The sequence below is a fragment of the Acartia tonsa genome, chromosome 10 (assembly GCF_053477335.1).
Source record: "Acartia tonsa isolate MP-2025a chromosome 10, ASM5347733v1, whole genome shotgun sequence".
In the NCBI taxonomy this organism is placed as follows: Eukaryota; Metazoa; Arthropoda; class Copepoda; order Calanoida; family Acartiidae; genus Acartia; species Acartia tonsa.
The window spans coordinates 30,853,828-30,873,514 of NC_137269.1; the positions used below are offsets into that span (position 1 = coordinate 30,853,828).

At 36.3% G+C, this 19,687-nt stretch overlaps 1 protein-coding gene across 1 annotated transcript in view; it reads left to right on the forward strand.

Annotated features, from left to right (window-relative positions):
- The first annotated feature begins 297 nt into the window (after positions 1–297).
- LOC145330688 (uncharacterized) overlaps positions 298–19,687 on the forward strand; it is a 30,295-nt gene continuing 10,905 nt past the window's right edge. Inside the window, exons 1-3 of the mRNA XM_080175346.1 lie at positions 298–1,064; positions 2,955–3,119; positions 3,280–3,424. Coding sequence (XP_080031472.1) covers positions 457–1,064; positions 2,955–3,119; positions 3,280–3,424 — 918 coding nt within the window. The 5' untranslated portion in view covers positions 298–456. The remainder of the gene's footprint in view (positions 1,065–2,954; positions 3,120–3,279; positions 3,425–19,687) is intronic.

Here is a 19,687-nt window from a genome sequence, read left to right on the forward strand (position 1 = left end):
ACTGGGCGTAACACTCCCCTTCCTCCCATTAAGTTTTACTTTCGAGGATGCGATATGATCATCAACCCTCTTCCAGGTTTACAGTTTTTCTCTCTTATATTTTATGGTTATCCCTCTCTCTTCTCTCTCTCTCTCTCTCTCTCTCTCTCTCTCTCTCTCTCTCTCTCTCTCTCTCTCTCTCTCTCTCTCTCTCTCTCTCTCTCTCTCTCTCTCTCTCCCTCTCTCTCTCACACTCACCCTCTCTCTTTGTGCACTAATTTGTAAGACTAACACCTGAGCCCTACTCCAGCATCCATTAGTTAACAGACAACCAGCACAAAGTGAGGTACAAACATACCGCCAAAAACAGTTGTAGAGTAGAAAGGTTTATTTAATTAAAAATGTAAAATCATATCATTTTGGTAGAAAACTTTGAATCGAATTTGATTAGATTAACATATAAGAAAAAAAGTAGCCATGGAGCATGTTATAGTCGATGAAACAAAACCTGCCACTAAATTGGCGGAAAAACGGCGTGCTTTAAAGCGCCAACATGCCACGATGAGCGACTCCACAACTCCGACAACAAAACCAGTTTCGCCATCAACAAAGATTTGTCTCCCGCCATTATCGCATAGTCCTCCACCCCGCCAATTATCACAATCATCGCCTTTGTCTGGCGGCGGCGGAGCTATTCCAATTTCAATATCGCCGACAACATCATCAATTATAATCAGTTCATCTCACCACAGAATATCAGCCATAAGATCCCCATTGCCACCACTGTCGGGAGGAAGTCACTACACATCATCATCCCACTATCCCACTCGCTCCTGCACGCCCTACAGATCTAATGAATCTATGCTGAGTATTCGCAACACTGAGGGTAGCACGGGGGGCAGCAGAAAGAAAGTGTGTCTTAAAAACTCTAGCCGGCCTTCGCTGCGCGACAGCTCGCGTGCCCTTTCAGCTGATTGTAGGTCGCCTTCCTCCACTGAAAACAGGTTATACATTCAGCGCCAAAAGACGACTGAGTCTGTGCCAACATACATGAGCAACCATATGATCAGCTGGAATTCCTCCAGGTAAAATGAAAAGATTCAATTTCGCGCCATTTGTGTTGCAAACCACATCAAATAGAATACATTCTGAATCAACTGTTTCACAAACAAAGAAAATGAAATTCTGATATTTTGATAAACTAAGTTGATAATAATTAGAGTAAAATTTATTAATCTCAATAAATTTTAAGCATATTATTACATATACAACTATAAAGCTATATTTATATAAGATTCTAAATTGCTGTTAGAGATATCACTATGCCAAGTTTGAAATCGATTGGACAATTCTAACATGCCTAAATTAATAATAAAAGCTACCTGTCACGAATGGACCGATCTTGATTGTAAGAAAATCATTGCTTCTAAAAACTGTAGGTTTAACATTCGCAGCTAGTGATTAGATTTTAACAGTGCATTTGATATTCACTTAATGTAGGTCAGGACATTCCCTGTACTTGTTAAACACATCTAAAAGGCACAATTTGTACTGTTTTTGGTATGTTACTTATAAAAAGAATTACTTTTTCATTTAATACTTATATTTGCGGGAAATTTTATTTAATGAAATCTTCCAATTTTTAACATTTTAAAACCCATAGTGCTCCAATAATCCATAATATACTCTCATTGACCAGAATGATATGACCCATTATTTTACTGCATGAAGAATAAATTCTTTTATTTCATGTTGCTATTTGAATTATATTAAAGTATTAAATTTATATTCATAAAACAGAAAATTTAAATTTATAATATAGAAAAAATAAAAGAAAACTTATTTTAAAAAAAAATTTGATACTAGCGATACATGATAATGTGGTCAGATATTAAACTAAAATCTAACAGTTAACTAAACATTTTAACCCTTTCAGGCCCACAATTTAAAATAAAAAAATATTAGGATCCTAAAATATTTTAAAGAAAGAGAGGCAAAATTATAAATACTTTAAACAGGGATAGGACAATGGAAGAAAAAGATTAATATTCAATCTAGCTAATAGCGGGATAATTTTAGAACTTCACCTCTAGTATGTTTATATTTTAAAACTCTCAAGATAACTACCTAAGTATCAAACAATTTTTGTGTGTTAACTCAAGTAAAAAAAAACCATAATAATAATACTAATTTATTTACTATTAAAAAGTATATATCGTACTATTTTTCAAAAAGAAAATATGAATTTAAAAACTATTAATAGTCTGCTTATTCTACTATTTTTCAAAATTTGTATAGTATTATAGTAAAAAGATTTTCTTCTTTCATTAATTTCAACAAAAGAGAAAAATGCATAATAAAATCTTCAAACACAACAAAAGAATTTGTTTAAAATTAGAAGATTAATTTTAGAAAATTTGGATTAATTAAATGATGAGGGTATTCAAGTCTATAATTTAATATTTTAAAAATGAAGAAAAAAATCATTTATACTAGTAAACTTGATATTTTTTTTTTGGGGGGGGGGGATACCAACTGAGCAGTAAACTAGATTAAAAATAATTAGAAAATATCCATAAAAATTTCACTAAATAAAAAAATTGAGTATTATTGAAGTTTAAAAACAATAAATCTAAAAACAAAATAAAACTGTATAGGTTTAACAATTTCAAATTTTGACTCTCCTTCGGTAGAAAAGATTTTCCACGATGGCTTCATATCCGCTGGATTAGAACAAGTTCTCAGCCTTACTGAACAAACATGTATAGCATCGTATTACAGTCAATTTCCATGAATATTAAAATAAAAGTCATAAAACCAATTTTATCATATTGATATTTTTCATTTATATATCCACTGAAAGCTGTCTATAATACGATGCGCTAAACATCTATTATGAATTCTTGGATAGAAATATAACCTATCCTAAAAATAAGAAATGAAAGAAAAATTAGTATCTTTTTTTTCTTTTTCAGGCAGCAGTCCCTGAGTCACGGGCCTAGTCGGATGACCCTAATCAGGGGGGAGTCTTGTTCCCTAGTGGACATACCCACCTATATTAGTAGCTCCATAGAGTTGGGGTGTATTGCCAACCCTCCCATGCAAATTATGATGAACCAACAGCGGCCAACAAGACCCAGGTAATGACACATAACTAGTGCAGCTACACTGTTCTATAGCTAGGTTATGTACGTCTGAGCAAGTATATAAACATAACTCCAACTTTTTAACTTTAAAAAAGGTACATATTTTTATTTTTTGATAAAACATGTTGTAATTATTGAAAAAATGTAATTTTAGGCTAAGAATAGATCTGACCAAGCGGAAGCCGGCAAAGAAAGAGAAACAGAAAACTAGATGGACGGTTGTCTGTGTGTCGGTGATGCTTATGTGCATGTGCATTGGTCTTGTGGGCACCATGCTCTCCATAACTACAGAGTATCAGGTACAAATAGATTTGGAAGGGGTCAAAGTGCCTCAAATATCAGCCATGTGACGTCATAAAAGTGGAGAAGTGGGAAAGAAACCCCCTAAATAAGAGATGGATAATCCCTCATTTTTATTACGTCACATAGCTGATTTTTGAGATACTTTGTCACCTTCCATTAGATTCATTGCAATGGTTACAATCGATATATAATTAATTGGATGTTGCACCACATCTTCAGTACCTGTAATAAATGATATTCCAAGCTGGCTAAAATAACGATACCCCCAATCCAATCCGCTCTTACTGATTGAACGAACTGACCAATAAATGAGGCCCATATTAGCAACCAAACTTGACGAAAAATTTCCCTGTTAACATATCCACGTATTCCATATCCATTATGGTTACTTAGATAGTTTGCCCTCAATGGAGGGTGGAGGGAGTGGACACAGTACTTGTACCCTAAAATTTTATACTTTTAATGTTGTGTCATTCGTCTGTAATTTTATTAAATATTGATTAAAAAATTTTATTTTATTTTATTAAAATTTGCTCTAGATAAATCAGATTATGATAAATTATACCCCATTATATTGTGCCAATTCATAATAGGAATCATTAATAAAAAAATCATATTAATAATACATGAAAACGAACGAAAGTTTATAAAATTTGTTAACATTTATTGCTTTACGTCACGTATGGACGTATTGACATACCTGCAAGTTTAGAAAAAGCATCGCTCCTAAAAAGATATAAGATTGAAATTATACTTGTGTACAGAAATAAATAAGTGTGAAAAACAAAGTCAAACACTTTTATAAAGTCTAAAGAACTCAAATTAAACTTTGGCCTATATCAGAGAATAGGAATGCCTTGTCCCAATAATTCGTAATGTATATTGAAATAAAAATTATAGGATCATGAAAAGAATACGAAGTAGCAGGTTTTGTCGTATTTTTATATTCGCTTTTGATAGGTTATTTTAGGTAAATGTTATTGATTGCTTGCAGGGTTAGAACGACCCGAAAGGGCTAGAAATAGTAAAACAGCTACTGTAAAAATACCATAAAACTCTTTACTTCTTTTTCTTTCCATGATCCAAATAATATTGGAAAGATTTTTTTATAAGGGTATAGAATTATCTTAATTATAATAAATCAAAAAGTTTTCTAAATAATATGAAATGCATTATTTATGTAAAAATTACATTTATCTTTATTTCATATAAAAAAACATTTGCATTTTATTCTGATACATACATTTATTTTGCAATATCATTATTTATAGAAAATTTATAGACATTTTCATACAAGTAACACATAAAATTTAAAGTAAAAACCAACGAATTAAAATCATTATAAGAAAGTTATGGACGTGCGATCTAATGTGACATTAGAGGCGCCCTAAAGTCTAAAACATCCCTCTAATCCCTCATCTATCTTCTTTAGCAGCCGAGAGAAACACGTTTCCGACGGAGGGAGATTTTAGTTATAAAAATATATAATGTCTCAACAAAAATACTAATTAATCTTTATGTGTTAATTATGATCTTATTTTGTATATGGTTAGTATGTCTGATGTACACTTATTTTGTTCGGGATATTTAACAAGAATTCAAAGATAGAAAGATGTATTCTATTAAATAGTTACCTCGAATTTTATATGCCCCAGGTAAATACTGCTATCAAAGGCCTCCAGAGGAATTAATCATTTAAATCCATACATTTGGTAGTTCACACATGAAAGGGATGATTTCGTTAAAGATATCAAGCATATTTGCCCTTTTAACATAAGAAAAAAAAGAAAAATCATCTTAAAATACTTTATTTGTGATTTGAAAAGTTACTTTTTTAGGAAAATTAGGAAACCCATTAGTCTTAAGAATATCTTAAATTTAAAAAAAAAGCAAACATAACTGTCACAAAAACTTCATTTTCTATTAATTAAGGGGCAAATCTATATAACATTGTATCATAAGAGTATGATTTCAATCAGTAGATTTTGAAAATTATACGGTAGAAAATACTAATTTAACTAAAAATTATTATATCTTGTCACAAAGAAAAAACTTTTACCATTTCCAAAAGTGTAATTTTTTTCTTAAAATTCTTATCTCGCCTATCTAAAAACTACTTTTCTTATTGAATATGTACTGTAGATTGTTATGTTATGCTATACTATTGGTAGAATTCCCCCAATTTGAGAGTGTAACACCTATTACCAACCCCCCTTTTATTTTATAAAAAAAATTACATATAATTCTTTCCCTTTTTGAAATTCAATTTCTTTTGAAAAAATTTAAGGTTGCTCTAAAGAATGACCCTAACTCAAGAAAAGCTTTACTTTAAGAAATATGACTTCCACCTGGAAGGGGGGGGGGGTGTTATGAAAGTCTTTAGCGTAGATTTATTGTATTTCTGGTGCTATTTGGCCAGATAAATATTATTTTGTCTATATTTGTCTCGTTTACTTATTTTTTACATGCTAAATGTGTTCTATGTTGCTAAGATTTCCATTATGACAAAAACATAATTTTACATCATAGAGAAAAAAATAAAAGAGAGGAATCGAAGCAACTAGAAGACGAAAATAGGCAGTGGGCCTAGAGGCCTACTCAGTGCTGTTGCCGCGCTAAAGTTTATTGCTATTCCACTATTTTTCAAATGGGAGGATTAAAAATTATTAAAAAAAATATTTTTTACTTTTTACTATTTCCATATTTAGGGCAAGAATATTAGGTTAGATATTTTCGTTTTAATGTTTTAATTAAAAATTACATAGAATTTTATTTTTATTTAAAAAATTTGTTCATGAAAGATGAATCCTTCTATTTCTAAAAAGGGGGAAATTTTTTTCATAATGAACATTCAGCTGATTCTGACCGCCCACGGCTGTTTGCTAAATATCGCTTTTCTTTTTATTCACATTATTATTTATGATTGACTTACAAAAAGCCCTGGGCGGCTTTAGATTTTCGTCTGCTTCTAAATTTAGGGATGGGGAAGTAGTATTTTACCATGAAAAAGGGGTGAGTATTCATCCGGTCTTATCCTTTTTCCTTATGTTTTACATTAACAATTAGTAATCTCAAACAAGTCATATTTCCTTATAGCACAGAGAGACTGACAGACGGAGTGAGTTATAGAGTAGCGTTGCCACAATAAAGTTTTTAAATGCGGGGAAAAGTGGTGTAAACTATAGTTTTCCACACCTGCTTCTCTTATATTATCAATATCATGAATCATAAATTCATTCTTAAATTACAACCTGCTTACTCTTAGTTTGTTAAACCTAGTATTGTTCCGTTGAAATACAACTTCCTTCATGATAATCAAAATTGTTTCACATTCAAGCCTTTTTTAAACATCTCCTCCAATAAATTAGACATTTCTAATCATAGGGGAAAAATTAGGTAGGGTGGAGACATTGGTCTGTTTTTACACTAGTCCCTAAATTTTATAATAGCAGAATTTTGTCTTAACACTTTATATCTCTGATTAAAATAGATGAATGCCTATACCGTTCCCTGGCCACTGCGGATAAATATAGAATTTGAAATTTATGTTGAACAACATGTTGCTCTTGATTTATTAGCTCATCCTTAGTTTACCCAGAGAGAGAGAGAGAGGGGACAATGGGCTGTTTATTACACTAGTCCCCAAAGTTTTATAATGCCGTTTTCTTATTCGTTGGCTTGAAAACTTTGGGGAATATTAGTTAATTTTGATTGGTTGGTTCTTTAACTTCAGTGTTTAAACGTTTCAACCACTAATTTCAATCTACAGAAGGAGTAATTTTGTGTTTCATCAATGGGGATTAATGTCAATTTATCGGCCATTGTCCTATCCCTTTAGATCCCTGTAAGATTACCTATGTAGGTTAGTTTTAAAATCCATCTGTAACAGGATGTATGTATATCTATGTGTCTGTCTGTCTGTCTGTTTGTAACAAAGGATCTCGCAAAGTATATCTGAGTGTCTGTCTGCCTGTTGTAACGAAGGATTCTGCTGAACCATTATGGTTCTCCTTAAAAGTTAGACTTCTTACTGGTAGAGAAAGGTTTTAAACATTATAGGGGAGGGTACCTCCACCCTCTAAAGACACAAATTAAGTTTTTGAACCTCTAGGGTTATCAAAGAGTTGACTCAACTTCCTCTCCCCACGTAAAATAACACCGAAAAAAACACATGTTATGGTAAAACTTAAGAGAAATGAAATGGCAGAAATTTAAAATTTGTTGAAAATTTGGTTGCTAAGGAAAAGTTACTGACTCATTTAATAAGTTAAATTTAGAATTTTATGTTGATTAAAGCAGTAAAGGAGGGAGAGGGATGTGTGTGTGTGTGTGTGAGAGAAAGAGAGAGAGAGAGAGAGAGAGAGAGAAAAAGAGAGAGAGAGAGAGAGAGTAAACACGTTGATTTCTTGACTGTGCAGTTTTTGGCTAAACAAGGACCATTTAGTCCTTGAGTTGTGCAGCAAAATCTTCACTTTATATAAAGAAGGTCTTCAATCAGTTTTAAAACATAGAGTGTAAATATATAAAAAATCTTATGGTATATTCAGTAAATAAAATGTTTAGACAACAATTAGTTATAAATGGAAAATTTGGTGTTGTTGTAGTCTAAAAAAGAAATTGCGTTATCTTTGAGTTATATGGTAGATACATTATCAAAAATGCAGTTTTTTTTTGCATTTTCTGAAGTTCTCAACCTTTCTACTTAAATCAAAGTTAATAGGAACAATGTTTCCAGTATGTTGTAAAACTGAAACCAAAAGCTTTGGCGTATTATAGAACTCTCCCAGAGATGACGGTTTCGAGTCCCACCTCAAATATGATTATATTTTACCTAAAGATGCTAGTTACATTCAGGGTACAATAGAAAATAAATTGTACTGTTACCCAATTTTATTATCCGTTAAACCGTAGCTTGATCTTGATTGGTTGGTTCTAACTAACATCGTCCAAACTACAAATAGTTCTTGTCTACAGAATACGGTAATATTGTATATCGTAATTGTTTTATCCCTTATGATCCCTGTGTTACATTAATAAAAAGAGGAAAAAACTTGGTCTGAAACAGATGCAAGTTGTAAAAGGTCGTGCAATCAAAGGGCTTGTTGTCTAAATTAATCTCATAATAGTATTGACTACTAAAACAAAGAGGGGAGCTATTAATTTAAAGATAGCAAAATTTATGCTAATTTTATTATTAGCAACAATACGGGAATGTTTTGGCTCAAATACAGGTGCAATTCATTACCATACATTATATACTTTAGACTTAAACCTAACTTTTAAGAAAAGAACTTATAGAAAATGGTTTAATTTTTTTTTCATAATCCAAAACCTTTTCTTTGGAAATAATTCAGTGTGTTTCGGTACAACGGCATTTGGCTGGCCGTTTACCAGATCTTTGCGTACAGACGTACGAAACCTGCTACTTCCCACAAGAGACAAAACCAGCATAGTTACTAATACAATTTATTGTATGAAAACGGTCATGCGAAATTTTTGTTCCTGTAAAGCCGGGAAGCAATCAAAGGTATTTTTCAGTACGGACAACACCACAATTCTGACTATTCATGGTTTTTCATCACGCATAATATCCGCACATTTTGAAAGAAAGATCAAAGATGGCTACGCTCGCTTTGTTTATGGTCCATGCGCAAGCATTGTTTGGAATGCCGCGTTCAATTATGAACATTTGAATTTCACCGCTTTCCAAACTGACATTAATGATAAGGAAAACAAAAGGATAAAGGTTCGAGTTCACAAACGCATCACACTATTATACTTCCGATACACACCCGCCTGAAAGTGGGGAATCGAACACCACACTAATCAAATTTTCAACTTTGAGTGCAGACAATGTCCACAAAAGTCACAATTCAAAACCACATAAATTACAAGAGTTTTAAATTTTGGCCCTTTGGCCTCAAATTTGCTAGTAGTAATATTCACGAATACTCGCACTAACACAAAATGACACAATTCCACAAAAATGTAGGAATAAAGGAATAGGAAGTAAAACATTCTTCATTGAAAGCTTACACATTCACTACTCACTTATAACACTTATTCTCATGGCCTCACAATTTTTCGAAATAAACAAATGGTTATTTGAATTTGTTAGACCATGTAATGCAATACATAATAATAATTTCAATAAGTACCCAAACTTTAATTAGGTACCTAATCAATAATAATGATAATAATAATATTCTTAATATTAAATAAACTTAATGCTAAACATATTCTGCATTAATCATCAAATAATTAATTCAAACTTTTAAATAAAAGAAGAATAATTACTTAAAAAACTTCTTTTCAAACAAATATTTTTTGCTAAAGAAAAGTGAAAATGCATACGTAAATCTTTCTTCGATCAAATCTTTATGTAAAAGATAGATAAGAAACAATCCTTAAATCTAGATAAACAGAATAATCAAATAAAGTAAAATTATCCTTAATCTAAACAAATCATCAAAATAAAATATCCTTATATCTAAGAACATATAAAAGAACTGGTGCATTATTTGCCAAATGTACCACTTTTCTGCACTACCTCTCCGATTTTGTTAATACTCTATATTTTGGTCCGTTGGGTGATTCAAGGATGCTGGATGGCCAAAAAAAAGTTTCAGAGTCCCTGGATGTCTAGATATCTAGCTATCTATGAAGGTAGGTAACAAAAATGTAAAAAACAACCATTTTTTCACAATTTTAAAAATTAATTTTTTCATCAATCTTACATCCAATCTATACATTTTATACACCAAAATGATCGTTTATTCATGTAAAAAGCGCACATAATGCTATTTTGGCCAAAACTCTAATTTTACAGGGTGACCAACAAAAAGTGTATTTTGGATATCTAGCGTAATACCCAAAATACCTGTCCGAAAAAAATCATTTTTTTTGGCTTAAATCCTGTGTTTTATCTGTGTGCATATGTGGTATATAACGGTTTGGACCACCCGGGACTATAAGGTTGTCAAATTTCACTTTGGGACACCCTGTAAATGTGATTTTTGCGTCTGTAGAGCTAAAACTTGGTCCAAATTGGCTATTTTTTTCAAATTACTCTAATATGTGTCTTAGTATGTTTGGCCATAGTGTTTTCTGACCAGATCAATATTTTCATATTTTTTGGACACCCTGTATTTTCAAAAAAAGAGAAAAAAATTTTTTAGTTTTTTTAAATTTTTTTTTCTATTTTTAAGTTACTTAAAACTGTCATATAGATACAGATTTTGACTAATAACAATAATATTTGCCTATTTTACAATTTTTTACACTTTTGGGACACCCTGTGCATGTTTTTGAAAATTGATGGTTTTTGCCCATTTTTGGGAGGAAGGAGTCGTTTTAGGGCCATAGACTATTTCTTCATTTTTGTAGAACTTTTTAAGACACTTCATTTGTTATTTATGCAAAAACCGCAAAAACCGAACCGTTTTGCCGTTATTCACCGCCAAAGGCAGAATTTTTTACATTTTTTGCCGTTCCCGAGGTTTTAATGGGCATTTGTGGTAAGAAGACGTTGATTTATCAAGATAACTGTGAAATACTTTTATTTAGGCATTTTAATTTACTAAATTTCATGTGAAGTAAATTTTTTTGTATATCCAACCGATTTTTGTCAAAAGGAATTTCAAATGCACATAATTTATGTTTCTTTTATCACTTATGTTATAGTAATTATTTATGTTATATTCACTTCATTTTCTTGTTTTAACAATTGAAATCCATCTCGACGAAAAACGGTTGGCTGCACAAAAAATTTTACTTAATATGAAATTTAGTAAATTAAATTATCTAAAAAAAAGTATTTAAGAGAGATCTTAATAAATCAACGTTTTCTTACCACAAATGCCCATTACAACCTCCGGAACGGCAAAAACGCAAAAAAATTCCGCCTTTGGCGGTGAATAACGGCAAAACGGTTCCGTTTTTGCGGGGTTTTTGCATAAAAAACAAATGATGTGTCTTGAAAAGTTCTACAAAAATGAAGAAATAGTCTATGGCCCTAAAACGACTCCTTCCTCCCAAAAATGGGCAAAAACCATCATTTTTCAAAAACATGCACAGGGTGTCCCAAAAGTGTAAAAAATTGTAAAATAGGCAAATATTATTGTTATTAGTCAAAATCTGTATCTATATGACAGTTTTAAGTAACTTAAAAATAGAAAAAAAATTTAAAAAAAAACTAAAATTTTTTTTCTCTTTTTTTGAAAATACAGGGTGTCCAAAAAATATGAAAATATTGATCTGGTCAGAAAACACTATGGCCAAACATACTAAGACACATATTAGAGTAATTTGAAAAAAATAGCCAATTTGGACCAAGTTTTAGCTCTACAGACGCAAAAATCACATTTACAGGGTGTCCCAAAGTGAAATTTGACAACCTTATAGTCCCGGGTGGTCCGAACCGTTATATACCACATATGCACACAGATAAAACACAGGATTTAAGCCAAAAAAAATGATTTTTTTCGGACAGGTATTTTGGGTATTACGCTAGATATCCAAAATACACTTTTTGTTGGTCACCCTGTAAAATTAGAGTTTTGGCCAAAATAGCATTATGTGCGCTTTTTACATGAATAAACGATCATTTTGGTGTATAAAATGTATAGATTGGATGTAAGATTGATGAAAAAATTAATTTTTAAAATTGTGAAAAAATGGTTGTTTTTTACATTTTTGTTACCTACCTTCATAGATAGCTAGATATCTAGACATCCAGGGACTCTGAAACTTTTTTTTGGCCATCCAGCATCCTTGAATCACCCAACGGACCAAAATATAGAGTATTAACAAAATCGGAGAGGTAGTGCAGAAAAGTGGTACATTTGGCAAATAATGCACCAACTGTATTAATTCATCAATAAAACATCAAAATGAAAGTAAAATTGCATTTTTGCATATGCGAATTTTAAATTAAGCTCAAAGTAAAAGAAAAGTCTCAAAAAGTGTTTATTTGGCAATTTCTCTTTGGCTGAATAGATAATAAGCTTTTCCGTGTACTTATTTATACAGTCTTCTTAAAATTAAGAGCAATTGGGGCCTCAGTTTAACCTGAACCTCGAAAGCTAGCAGATCAAACTGACGCACTACAATTATAATAATGCCACGTGCGACGAGTCCTGTTAATGGTTATGTTTTGTTTCTTTTTTGTGTAACCGTGAACAGGATTCCTGGCGCGGGGCTCAATTCACGAACACTTCTGAAAATAAAAGAATGAAAAATGTTCCAAAATTAAAATCCTGAAATGAAGAAGGAATCAAAGAAATTATGAAAGAATCTTTTTAAATCATCAGATATTTTTTTAAGCTTTAGTTTCCATGCGATCTAGGTTGTTCGGCCGAGGAAACAGAGCTGGGACACCCTGGATCGCATGACTATTGGGCTTTATCCTTCGAATTGATCAAACGACTCAAAGTGCATCTGCTATGTTCATAAAATTACTGCTTTTTTGTTTTTAGGTAATCTTCAGAACGAAATTAAATATATAATAATCTTAATATATAGTTAATATTAAATTATTTTGTAATGCATGTAATATAAAAAGATATTTTTAAAATGATCAAATGTGTTTCATTTATATTTTTATCTGTATATATCATATTTCACATCTGTTAAACAAGAAACGACAATAATGCTTCGCATCCAAAATTAAAAAAATACGTACCTAAGATTTTTTACGCGAAAAAATCCCAGGTCCCGATCAAATAAATCCGTAAAGAAAACTCATGTATTCGAATAGAAAACTTTAGTTTTATGCGTTGGAAATAAAATTCTGAGCTCATTTATAATTTTAAACGAATTTGTAAGGAAATTTGCGTCAATTATAAATTTTAAAAAAATATGCAATTTGTTGAAAGTTTAAAAATACGCGATAAGAACGATACTAATAAAATACTTAATCGTCTTGGGAATCATCTTGGGGTAGGTTTACTTTCAACAATCGTCTTGAAGAAATCTCGTTATCCGTGGCTTCAACATCATCGGACAATTTGAAACGGGCTACAACTGTACGGCCACCGCCTCGTACGTCTTGAACTCTGCCGAGGCGAAACTTCTTAACCAAGTTGGTGCACCCGTCGACAAGAACGACATCTCCAACGCTCAGCGGAACTTGATTGCGCCTCCACTTTACCGTGCGCAATAGCTCAGGCAGCAGCTGCTGCTTGTAGACTTCATGGAACTGTCTTGTCAGTTCCTCCAGATGGCTTAAACGGCGTGTAATACGATCTCTGCAACCGGTCTCGAACGAGCAAATCCCGTCGTTAGCTCTGCCACCCAACAAATCAGCAGGAGAAATGATTCTCCATGTATTAACATCATCCCCTTGTGTAGCATAGCTCAAGGGTTTAGAGTTTAAAACTCTAGCAGTTTCAGCAGTCAGCAGCAACAACTCGTTGTGATTGACAACAGCTCCACACAACTTCTTATTGAGGACACGCTTGACCATGGCGACCTGGCGCTCAACACTTCCAACATACGAATGAGCGCCAGTCGGTACAAGGTGCCACTCAAAACTCACATCAGATTTCTTCATAACTTCATCAAGTATTCTTTTCGAGCCCAGAAAGTTGGTGCCACGATCAGTAGTCACGACTCTGGGCATGTTGTAGAATGCTTGAAGCTTTCTGAGGCCAATAATGACAGCCTCAGTACTGTAATCCAGCAGAACATCAATAAACACTGCTTGTGTAAAACGACAACAAACAATTAGCAACCAAACCTTGTACTTGGCTGGATTCTTTCTGGTGCGGACCCCAGGCCTTGTAACTTCCATCGGGCCAGCAAGGTCCAGATGGACATGAAAGAAGGGAACTGAAGATTGTAACCTGTCAGGCAGGACGTCTGCCATAGTTGGGGCTGAACGACGTGCATACTCTAAACAACAACTGGAACATGACTTGACAACCTTCATAGCTTCCTGGCGGCCACGTGATATCCAAGCATACCTGCGACTCTGTACCAAAGTCTTTCTATGACCGGCATGGCCAAGTTCATCGTGGGCCTGCTGTAGGAATAGTCTGGCCAAGTTATTGTGACGATCAATCAAAATAAGGCCAGGGGAATCCTTGAACAACTTTCTCTTCCCCTCGGCTGCTGCCTCCAAGGCCTCATCTCCACGGGAACGCATCTTGAGGACTCTGAATTTACGAACAGGATAATAGCCATTATTACCAACGATAGGCCAGTACACCTCAGTCTCGTGATAATAAGGTTGAAGGCTATCATATCTACCTTCAGCCTCCATAACCATCTCCTTCTCCTGGTTGTATGATGCCAGGAATAAATCACACACCACATCTAGGTAGGTAATTGAAAAAGTGTGATTGCTATAAAACTTGGAATCAACTAGCGGCTCTTGTCCAGCTGGAACCGAAACTCCCGTCGGCTCTTGTCCAGCTGGAACCGCAACATTCATCGGCTCTTGCCTGGCCGGAACTCGTTTCTTAACAAGCAACAACTTAAAACAGTTGGCAGCTCTGATCACCGCCTGCATAGTTTTACGTGCCTGCCTGTAGGTACGTCGTGCTAAAGTTCTCCAGAAATCAGTATCAACTACCTGGACGGTCATACATTTCAATCGGACCATACGCTGATTCATCTCAGCCTCTGGGATGGGGTGATTTACTTCACCCGCCGTCTTTACAGGCCACTGGTCCTGCTCCAGGCGCAGCCATTCAGGCCCATCCTGATACCTGGATCCTGGTGAAACATCTTGAATGGTACAGGCACCTCTGGTGGCAAGATCTGCAATGTTCTGATCTGTTGGAAGCCAGCGCCAATCCTCTGGGCTGGTCAGCTGTTGGATCTCACTCACACGATGACTGTTAAATATGTTTAACATCACTGATTCAGACACAATTTGCGATATAGCGCAAGTGCTGTCGCTAAAAAACATCTTGCCTGCTACTGCAAAGGGCAGGGCTCGGACAATTGCATCCGCCAATCTTGCCATTAATAGACATGACAATAACTCAAGTCTTGGAATAGACTCAATCTTAACAGGAGCCACACGACTCTTGCCACTACATAAAATCACTTCGAAGCCTCTGGCCGTTGGCCAACGTAGGTAGATGATGGCTGCGTAGGCTGAACTTGAAGCATCAGAAAACCCAATGATGGTTGGGAGCCCCAATGGCTCATCAGGAACTAAAGAACGTTGAAATGGCACATCTGCAAGCCTAGCCCTGTCAGCCAAACTGTCAACAAAATCATCTCTCAGCTTGGCAGGCACATGCTCATCCCATGATACGCCACTAATGCAAACCTCCCGAAGTATAAGCTTGGACTTCAGGAGTAGTGGGCACAGGAGGCCAAGGGGGTCATATAATTGCTGTACAACCCGCCAAATCTCTCTCTTCGTTACACATTCTGGCATGGCTCTCCATAAATCTAACAGATCAAGGTCCTCCAGCAATTTTCGGCCCTTTATCTTGGCGCCATGATTCACCCGAGCAGGTAAAGTAAGAACATCTTCTCTGGGGGCCCATTGTATGCCCAGTACCTTAACAGGATCAACATCATCTCCAGAATAAATAACTGATTTAAAGCTGAAGTTGCCAGGTTCAATCATTTCCTTCAGCTCTTCGACCATTTTGACGGCTTCTGGCTTGCTATTATGACCGCCAGTATGGTCATCAATGTAGGTACACTGCTCCAGCTTGATAGCTGGAGCATCCTGATGCAGTACAAACTTGGAACCGGTAGGTTGTTGCTCACTTCTCCACAGGTCCTGCTTCGCAACTACCTCTGCTCCCTTGACGTATTCAGATCCATAAACATCATGAACATCTTGGCGGCTGCGCCCTCCAAAAATCTGTGCTGTCAATCTCAGGGCTGTGACGGCGAAATCGCCTGCCAATTTCTCCCCGAAGTTAACTTTTTTGGTCAAGTAAACCTCGGGGTTGGCATGTTCATCCTCTGCAAACCACACTCTCTTCAGCTGCGAATCTTCATACGTGGCCGCCAAAGAATTGTAAAATTTACAGACATCACACACGCAGGCACACTTGTAACTTCTGAACCGGATAAGATTGTGAAACAAAGTGTAGGTAGGTGGTGGGCCGTCCATCATAATATGGTTTAAACTTGTGCCATTGCAGGTCAAGCTAGAATTGGCGCAGATTCTCAAGGGGGTAGAAATACTATCCTTGAAGGCCGTCACTAATGAATTAAAGTATATTGGCCCTTCATATGCTAAGTCTTGTGGCGTGGCTTTGACATACACCCCACGGGACACCGCCTCCTTGAACACCTTCACAAACACGTCATAATCGCCGTTTTTTAACATGCGCCGGCGATCACGAAGCGCTATATTATACGCCTGCCGCAAATTGTTCGGCAGCGTATGTGTTGGCAGCCGATATGGATAAGCTGCCGTCCACTCTTTCTTCACAAGATCCAATGTTAAACCTTCCTTTATCAGATCCTGTTTTCGCTGATCAACGGCTGACTTGCCTGTGGCAAGTGCCAGGCAATGCCTACAGCCCGTGCATCCACTGCACAGCCGCGGCGGCTGCACGCCTAAAGCCTCACTCGATAGGAAGTCCATAGCTGCAACTTCCAACTTAGTAACTTTACAAACAACTGGCTTGCTAACAGGCTTTCCATCGGCTGAAACAACAAGGAAACCTGTACCAAAAATGCTGCGGTATAATCTTGACTCGCCGATGAGTTTATCCTCCGCTGGGAACGTCGTGGGCGTGACATGCCCGAGGAGAATATCAAGTGGTCCATTGACCAATGAAAAATCTTGTGGCCTCATATCAAACAGAGCAGCTGCGGCGGCTGGGTCCATGCTGCGCAGCCCATCTGTATGTCCAATTGTGTGCACAACAGCCGCTTCCATAACATGCTTGTTCTTGTTACGGTCAACCAGGCAGAGTTTAACTGTTGGGCATGACTGAACCTTGCCATCAGCCATTGAAATGGTAGCTACACGTCCAGTAGAAGGCAACTGCAACTTCTTGGCAATAGACTGTGTAACCATGGTGAGGTTGGCACCTGTGTCCCACATCCCAGACACAGGCACCTTCCTCTTGTAGACATCCAGGGCGTCCAACTTCTGGAGCATCAACATGTAATTATTCTCACCCAAAAACGGCGCTTCATACACAGCTGAAACCTGGGCGACGGACTCATGGAGGAGGGAGTTATGTTTCTGTCCACAATTGTTGATCCTGCAGCCTCCAAGCTTCTCAGTCCGCGGACACTCTGAGGCGCAGTGCCCTTTATTAAGACATAAAAGGCACCCGCCGATTTTCATCACAAAATCTTTCCGTTCTGGAACAGACATGGTTGTAAACTTCGAACATTTAAACAAAAAATGATCTCCACTTCAGCCGTCTGACGGACAGGACTGCTTCTTCTTGAACTTGCTAGGTGTACCAGGTTTACCTACGGCGGCCGCGGCAGGATTACCTTTCTTCCTGGACGGCGTGTCCAAGCCGTGACTGGTACGCATCAATAAGGCTCCACGCTGCTGTTCTAGTATATCCAGCAGCTTAGGCACGTCGGGAACGTCCATTGACCCGAGTGCAAGGTCGAGCTTATCCTGAAACTCTTTTGGCAGTTTCTTGGATAACATCTCCAACAATAAAACTGTGAGCCATTGGCTTGTAGAAACTGCATCCTTACCATCAGCCTTGGTCATCTGCTCGAGCTGGTTGATGGCACCTGAGAACTCAGCAAGAGCGCTAACAATCTGGCCGCTCTCGGACAATTTACCTTTCTTGTCCCAGCTGTTGAATATACACAACATCTGTCTGGTTCTGGATTTGAATAACTGGTCCAAATATGTCCACTGCGCTGCGTGCGTGGCAATCTGTTGCAACTGCAGCCTCAGCGGTTTATCCTTCATAACTCGTTCACAACTTAACACCATCTGCAGGTAGCTGGGCTCATATCCAGTAGTAAGCTTCTGGAAATTCTCCTTAAATTGCGCATAAGAAGATTCTTGCCCATCAAAGCTGGGAAGGAGTTTTTCGTCTAGGCGTGGCATGTACCCATGAGACGAAAACATCGGACTGGCAGCAAACGATTGGGCGCCAAATGACGGCAGCATAGGATCTACCGAGGCACCCGAGACTGGCGTAACAGGCTCTTGCTTAGCCTTTGCCAGCGTCTCCATCAGTTTAGTTAAATCACTAATAATTTTAGTTGGTAAAGGTATATAATCACCTTTAATAACTTTCACTATTTGCATGCAACGTTGCTGCAAACTGTTTTTGTGAGCTGCAAGATCATCACCAAGAACTAAGACCTCATTGTTTATCGCTCTTAGCTCATCTATGGCGCTTAATGTAAGTTTTAACTCGCTATAGTTCTTTCGTGCCATGATAACGTCACTATAAAAATCCTTTAGGTTAATATCATCTTGGATTAACACATCCAGCTGTTGAAGACCGCTCATGGTACGTTCCAGATTTAGGTTCGCATCATGGACAAGGATGCATTCCTTGGCGAGATTAACATTAATGTCTGCAGTGTCTAAAACTACCTGCATCACTCTGGCTAACTCTGCGGTTATCACTTCAACTGCCATAGGCAATCTGCCCGACAATAATTCATACCTAGTCTTTTTAGGTGCCATTTTCACTTCTGTTAACACTGATTACAACTATAGTCACGTGTAGAATTTTATTCACATTCAACACATACGGTAACTGTCACTGGCTTTGACTGGCTGACTGGACTTCTTACCGTTTTCATTGTTTCGGTACAATGGCATTTGGCTGGCCGTTTACCAGATCTTTGCGTACAGACGTACGAAACCTGCTACTTCCCACAAGAGACAAAACCAGCATAGTTACTAATACAATTTATTGTATGAAAACGGTCATGCGAAATTTTTGTTCCTGTAAAGCCGGGAAGCAATCAAAGGTATTTTTCAGTACGGACAACACCACAATTCTGACTATTCATGGTTTTTCATCACGCATAATATCCGCACATTTTGAAAGAAAGATCAAAGATGGCTACGCTCGCTTTGTTTATGGTCCATGCGCAAGCATTGTTTGGAATGCCGCGTTCAATTATGAACATTTGAATTTCACCGCTTTCCAAACTGACATTAATGATAAGGAAAACAAAAGGATAAAGGTTCGAGTTCACAAACGCATCACACTATTATACTTCCGATACACAGTGTAAAACTAGGATGACAAAAACCATAATCAGATCTGTAAGTAAAACAATTATTTAAAATAGTAAGAAAAGCCAAACAAAAAGACAGATGGACAATG